At 54.4% G+C, this 7,311-nt stretch overlaps 1 protein-coding gene across 1 annotated transcript; it reads left to right on the forward strand.

The window, feature by feature from the left end:
* Positions 1 to 1,592: 1,592 nt before the first annotated feature.
* plekho1a (pleckstrin homology domain containing, family O member 1a) lies at positions 1,593 to 5,714 on the forward strand. Its single transcript, XM_067256206.1, is given in 5 exon segments — positions 1,593 to 1,777; positions 2,831 to 2,935; positions 3,951 to 4,052; positions 4,140 to 4,726; positions 4,728 to 5,714. Coding segments are annotated over 5 exon segments (1,806 nt in total). The 5' UTR covers positions 1,593 to 1,600; the 3' UTR covers positions 5,563 to 5,714.
* Positions 5,715 to 7,311: the final 1,597 nt, after the last annotated feature.

A 7,311-nucleotide genomic window follows, 5' to 3' on the forward strand; every position in this document is an offset into this window, starting at 1 on the left:
CCATATAGCAGTCAGGAAGTGAAATATTGATGGGATGGTGGTCTTCAGAATGACTCCTCAGGGCTTCTTTTGCTCCATATTAGGGTTGTGTGTGTGAGTACGGGTGTGTGTGTGCCTGTGTGTGTGTACGTGTGTGTACGTGTGTGTACGTGTGTGTACGTGTGTGTGTACATGGGTGCGTGTGTTTGCCATCAAAGAGCTGCTGTCCTGACACTAGAGAGAGAAGCAGCACAGTACCCTACTGTGATCAAAGATATCTTGACACACACACACACACACACTCTCAAAGCAGCCTATGATGCCGCAGTATTATTCTATTACTGTGCTAGGGCTGAAAGTATGATAGCAGGCACACACACTCAAACACAGACACACACCAAACAGAACAGCGACACGAAACACAGCCGCTCACACCAACCATGACCCCAAGCTACCCCAGTGGTGTGTACAGACCCTAATGTGTCCCTGTGGGAGTCCTAAACCCTGACCTCGCCCTTCAACACGCACACACCACATACACACTCACACGCCATGCATAGCACGCACACATGCAAACACAACACACCACACAGACACACGCACGCACACTTACACACACAGGTTAGCTGCTGTCAGTCAGGGTGAGGTGGGGTCGATGTCTGTGACCCTGGTGTCGCTGATTAGAATTGATCTGCCTTTAAATGAGACGCTCTGGCCTGGGTCTCTGGAGAGGGCTGAGAGGAGGCTGGGGAGGGTCTCACGCACACACACACACACACACACACACACACACACACACACAGACATAGACACACACAAACAAACACACACACACACACACAGACACACACACAGATATAGACACACAAACAGACACACACACAGACAGACACACACACACACAGACATAGACACAAACACAGACACGCACACAGACATAGACACACACAGACACACGCATACACAGATACACACACACTTATACAGATACATGCACACGCATGCATACACATGCACATCTGTCTGTGTGTATTATTTGAGCTGCTATCTGGTAGGTTGAGCATATTCTGTGTGTGAGAGAGAGAGTAGGTGTATGTGTGCGGCTGTGTATGCGTGTGTGAAAGAGAGAGAGAGAGAGAATCTGAGTGTGTGTGTGTGTAGGGAAGAAGGCCCCTGGGTGACTAGAGGTAATTAGTCTTGTCCCTGGGGTTAAACGGCAAGCCTCCTGCTGTAGTGCATCATACACTGTGTGTGCGTGTGCAAGAGTGTGTTTGTGTGCGAGTGTGTGTGTGTGTCGTACGCAAGCAAGTGTGTCTCTCTGTGACGGCAGATGGTGAAAGGTTTAACTACAAATTGACAGGAGTCATTTGCCTGCTTGTCCTGTATTGACGCGGCTCCAGCTGCCCCATGTCGGCCTTCATCACAAACCTTCTCTGCCTTTTATATAACCCGGTTACACACACCATCTCACTCCTGGGTGTGTGTTTGTGTGTGTGTACGTGGGTGTATGTGTGCGTTTATGTGTGTGTATGTGTGTGTATGTACGTGCGGGTGTGTGTATGTGTGTGTATGCGTATGTCTGTCTGTGTGTGTACGTGTGTATGTATGTGTGTGTGTATGAATGTGTGTGCGTTTGTGTGTATGTGTGTGCGTGCAGGTGAAGGATGAGCGTAAGGTGCAGGAGGTGTTCGACCTGGCGGACTATGAGCGCTCTGAGGAGCTGAGGAAGGCAAAGAGCCGCAGCAAGAAGAACCACAGCCGCTTCACCCTGCTGCGCTGCCGACAGCCTGGGAACACGGTGAGACCTGCCGCCCAGGGGGGGGAGGCCGGGGCTGGGCAGGGGAGGCAGGACAGCCTGGGGACATGGTGAGGCCTGCTGCCCAGGGATGGGAGGCCAGCCATTATCTTATGTGCCACACACACACACACACACACACACACAGCTCTTCGTTGTCATGGTTTCCTTCTCTCTTCTTCGTTGGTTTGCATGCGTTTACATGCTTTTATTTTTGTACCATTAAAGCGGTATATGATTGTGTAAATATACATACACACACCACAACCAGACAGGGACTGTGGGATTCCTCCCTAGTATGAGTAATCCAGAGAATCTGATTAGCTCATCAGCACAACTTCTCTCAACCGGAATTCTCCCTCCTCCCCAGCCCCCCCGGCCCCCCGGCCCCCCGCTGGGTTTGACCCTCTTCAGCTCCCATCAGCCTCACCACCTGCTACACTTCCTGCTCGTCAGAGTGTGGATGGTATCTTATCATTGGGTGTGTGAGATGAGAGGAGGTGTGTCTCACACAGACCAGTGGAGTAGCTGGGGTTAATTGGATTGGGTCTGAATTCGAGCTCTGAAAACCAGCCTTAATGATGCCTAAGACGTCTTTTCTAGAAGCTTAGAGATTTAGACCTCTGCTCAGGATAAGAACCAACTTAAGCCCAGTGCCTTGTCAAGGTTTTTATCCAGGTCTTCTGTGTGATTTAGGCCTGATCAAGTTCTTTACTCTTCTCCCTCTTCAACATCCTCATCCCTCTCTTTCCTTTCCTCCCTCCTCCTCCTCCTCCTCCACCTCCTCTTCACCTTTAACACCTCCCCTCTCTACACTCCTCCTTCTCTCCTCCTCTCCACCTCTAACACACTCCCTCTCTCCTCCTTTCCTCCGCTTTCCTCCCCCCTCTCACACTCCTCTCTGCCTCTCACACCTTCCCTCTTCACACTCCTCCCTCCTCCTCTTCACCTCTTACACGCTCGCGCTCTCCTTCTCCTCTCCTCTCACACGGCCCCTCCCTCCTCTCCTTGTCTCCCTCTCTAACCCGCTCCCTCCTTCTCTCCTCTCCTCCTCAGGCTCCTAACCTGATGTTTCTGGCCGTGAGTCCTGAGGAGAAGGAGTCTTGGGTCAACGCCCTCAACCTTGCCATCGTCAAAGCCAAGAACCGCATCCTGGATGAGGTCTCTCTCTCTCTCTCTCTGACTCTCTCTCCATGTCTCTGTCTTATTCTCTTTCAAGCTATCTTTCTCTTTGGGATCTCTTTCATTATCCATATGTATCCCTCTCTATCTCTCTTTTCCCCTCTCTCCCTCCCTCTCTATCTCTCTTCCCCCGCCCTCTCTCTCTCTCTCTCTCTCTCTCTCTCTCTCTCTCTCTCTCTCTCTCTCTCTCTCTCTCTCTCTCTCTCTCTCTCTCTCTCTCTCTCTCTCTCTCTCTCCAAGCTCCACAGCTCTCCTTGCTCTTTCTTCTTCCATTCCCTTCATCTCATTTACTTTGAGGAACCGTGCCCCCCCACCCCCCTCCCCGACTCAGCACTGTCCCTGAGCACTTTCTCTTAAAACTGACAGACAGAGATGAAAGCAGCCTTTTGTGTGTGTTTTAGTGTGTGTGTGCATGTGTGCGTGTGTATGCGTGTGCATGCATGTGTGAGCATATGTGTGTTTGCGTGTGTGTATAGACAGCGCTGTGCTTGGAAGGAACTGCATGCCCTGGAGGTGTCTATAGTAGATCAAAATGTTTCCTGGGTGAATCCCCATCCACTGGGAAACCAGCAGTCCTACTTGTTACCCCGCCCCTGCCAGCGACGGCCACCTGTTTACCAAGCTAACCTCCGTTGCAAGGTGACGCCTTCCTCCCCCCAGGACCTACTGCATGATCAGGGGCAGATCTCCAGGGGGCAGAGATGGGGGGTGGTGTGGGGAAAATGCACTCTCTCTGCCAGAGAAACACAGTGGTGTGTGTATGTGCGGGATCTATCCTGCCAGCCATCCATCCAGTCATCCATCCAGTCATCCACATATCCATCCATCTGTCCAATCATCCTTCCAACCATCCATCCATCTGTCAGATCATCCACCCATCCATTTATTTGTCCAATCGTCTATCCTTCTCTATCAATGTGTCTTCCAGGTTGTCATTCACCCATATTTGGTGTCTCCCAGGTGACTATTGACAGTCTCCATGCCTGTCTCCTAGGTAATCATCCAGGAAGAGAGTGTCCTGGTCCATCCGACCCGAGACCGGGCCAAGATCCCTCACGGGCGTCGTCTGCCCACCAGGGGACACCTGCTGGCCGTGGTGGGTACTGCAGCCCACATGAATCCCACACAAGGGTTAAACGAACTGACTGAGTCTGTAACTGTAGCCTGTCCACTTCCTCCCCAGGCCTCTACTTCCTCTGACGGCATGCTGACCCTTGACCTGGTCCACGAGGAAGACGGCTTCTACCAGGAGGACATCGAAGCAGGGTTCTGGGGGCAGGGCTACCGGGTCGACCAGGACCGGCATCGGACCAAGGGGCGCCAGAGAGCGGGCACGGACGTCTCCAAGCTGCGCGTGACCTCCAGGGAACCTCGGGTTAAGACAGGCAGCCTGCCTCGCGGGAGTGAGCTCTCCTGGGGAAGGCACGGCACCAACCACCTGGATGGCCATCCCCAAAACCAGGCCCAGGCTCATCCCCAAGCTCGCCCACAGCCCCAGGCCCAGTCCCGCACTCCCCAGCCTGGGAAGAGAATGAGCATCCAGGGCAGGAGCCGCTGCGCTTCCATGGACGAGGTTCTCTCCTCCAGGCCGGTCCGCTCCAGGTCCGACCTGCGGCCCCATCCCAGGGAGGAGGGGGTCCAGGCGGGCCCGGTGGCCCAGGCCGAGGGCCCCCCCGTGGGCCAGCTCCAGAGCCTCATCGCCCAGAAGATGCAGCGTGCCCAGGAGCTTCTGGAGGAGATGAGGCTGCAGGAGCTTCAGCGTGCCCGGGGGCGGCGGCGATTCAGCCTACCTGAAGGGTATTGACTCGCCCCGGCTTCACCACCTCCGCGGGTCAGACTCACCACGCTCCCGCTCCTCGGGGTCCTCCCCCCGCAGCCGGAGCAGCGACTCCCCCCGGCTGAGGGGTAAAGACTCGCCCAGGCTCCGTGGGAAAGACTCGCCGCGGGTCAAGGGGAAGAGGTCGCGCTCTAAAGCCACTGACTCGCCCCACTCGAAGGGCGGCGACTCGCCCGTTCTGAAGGGTAGCGACTCGCCGAGCCTGAGAGGCTATGACTCACCCAGACTTGGCAGCTTTGACTTGTCTCGTCCGGGAGAGTCAGACTCCGGCCAGAGGGCTCCTGACTCTCCTCAGGCAGGTGAAGACACAGAATCCTCGGCCCGCAGGAGCGAAGACTCCCCCGGTATGAAAGGAACTGACTCGCCCTGCCTCAGGGGCTCTGACTCGCCACGCAGCAACGACTCCAACTCACTTCCAAAGGGCAAGGAGCCCCTGGGGGCGGCCGGTAAAGACTCCCCGAGAGCTCAGGACTCCCCCTCTCTGAAGGGCTGTGACTCGCCTCACGCAAAGCGTGTCGATTCGTTGGCCTGCAAGGCCCCTCCCCCCGGGGGCGAAACGTACGAGGTGGAGCGTCGGCGGGCGGAGGCGGAGCGGCTCCTGGAGGAGGCGGTGAGCTCCTGGAAGGAGGCGCAGGAGGTGCTGGAGGAGGTGAAGGAGCTGCAGACGCAGACGCTCCGACGGCGACGGCGGCGGCCCTCAAGAGAGACGGACGCCACGGACACGCCCCCCTCGCCGTCACGGGACGAGGAGGAGGAGGACACTCCGTGATTTGGGGCGGCTTTTTGCGTCGCCCAAAAAAAGACTGCGATTGCGTGAAATATTGCTAGTTCTTCCTGTTGTGAAAGCGCACTAGAGAGGCATGATGGGGCCTCTGCACATTCTCTTTATATATATATATGTGTCACTTCTACAATATTATGTCTGGCGTTATTTGCTATAAATGTTCAAACACAAAAGGTCTTGAGTGATCTGGCCCCCTTCGAACAGTCCCTGCCCAGACAGTCTGAACACGGACAGTCTGTGATGCCGGACGAGCATGGAGTGTAATGAGAGGATGAGAGGGAGGATCAGAGGACGAGAGCGTAGAGGAGAGGATGAGAGGGGTGAGGGGGAGGAGAGGATGAGCCGATGATCGTGTAGGACGAGAGGATCCGAGGAGTGAGGGGGAGGAGAGGGGGAGGGGGATAGAAGAAGAGGAGAGGACGACCAGGGGAGGGAGGGGAGGAGGAGAGGTGTGAGGGGAGAAGGGAAGACGTGAGAAGGGAGTGTGAGGCTGGAGGGAGGAGAGGGAGAGGGGGAACAGAGGGGAAGTGGGAGCCTGGCTGGCTGTAACACACTGCATGGAGCTCAGGCTGGTCCTGTTCTTTGTTGCTGCCTCTCAGAAGCCCACTCTGGCTGGGGGAGGGGCTGTGGGAACAGGCTGTCCTCAGTACAGGATGGAGCTTGTGTGCGCGCGTGTGTGCATGCGTGTGTGTGGGTGTTTGTATGATCTTGGAGGAATTGGGATGTGTTGCGTGTGTGTGTGTTGCATGCGTGCGTGATTCAGTCTGAAGCTGAGGTGCTCCTATGACACACACACACACTCCGCCTGGGGACCATGATGCCACAAACGTATTAACATTGTTCTATCCGTCTGATATGTAGGTCGGCTCTCATGTGAAAATGCCTTGTTGCTGAAAAACACTAAACATGGGAGATATTTTTAGAGAGAGAGAACAGCAATGGGGCTTGTTAGACATGAAGGAAGTGTGTGACGGAAGGGAGTGGAGGAGAAGTCACAGAGAGAAGAGTGCAGTTGAGGACTCTCACGCTGTTCACACACACCTGGAGGATGTCCATGTCTTGTCTGGCTGAGTAGCAACTAAACAACCACCACTTTCTTCGAGAATCACCTTCTTCAAACCTTCGTTGGATCTGGCAGATGAACCCCAGAGCCCTCTACTTGAAGCAACGCCGAATGAGAACATGCTGTTTACAAACTTCCTGGTTGAGGTAACCAATCAGGGAAGGCAGATGGGTGTCAGACCTTCCCTGACTGCACTACTTATATCCATAGCTGATGTTCCACGTCCACATTCTCTGCGTTCTGTTTCGATGCCCAGCGCTCCTCCAAACCGAAATAGAACAGAAATCAATGTTCACACTCAGTATAATGTCCTGGGTTGGTCACATGGCCCAGTTTCCAGCTTCCATTGGCCAGCGACCAAACAGTGATTCATAGGTCAGTGAGTCGAAATTAACATGCGGTGAGCGTCTCATGTAGGACAGAGCAGTCAGAAGCACTGAGATCACCTCACACACACCCATACGCACATACACACACCCATATGCACATACACACATATACACACACGTACACACACATATATACACACACATACGCACATGTACACACACACACACACCCAGCCATACACACACATGCACACATATACACACATACCCCCATATACGCACATATACACACATGCACACACGCAGACACACCCACACACACATACACACACAAATCAAACT

This window comes from Osmerus mordax, chromosome 18 (assembly GCF_038355195.1).
Source record: "Osmerus mordax isolate fOsmMor3 chromosome 18, fOsmMor3.pri, whole genome shotgun sequence".
NCBI classification, from domain to species: Eukaryota; Metazoa; Chordata; class Actinopteri; order Osmeriformes; family Osmeridae; genus Osmerus; species Osmerus mordax.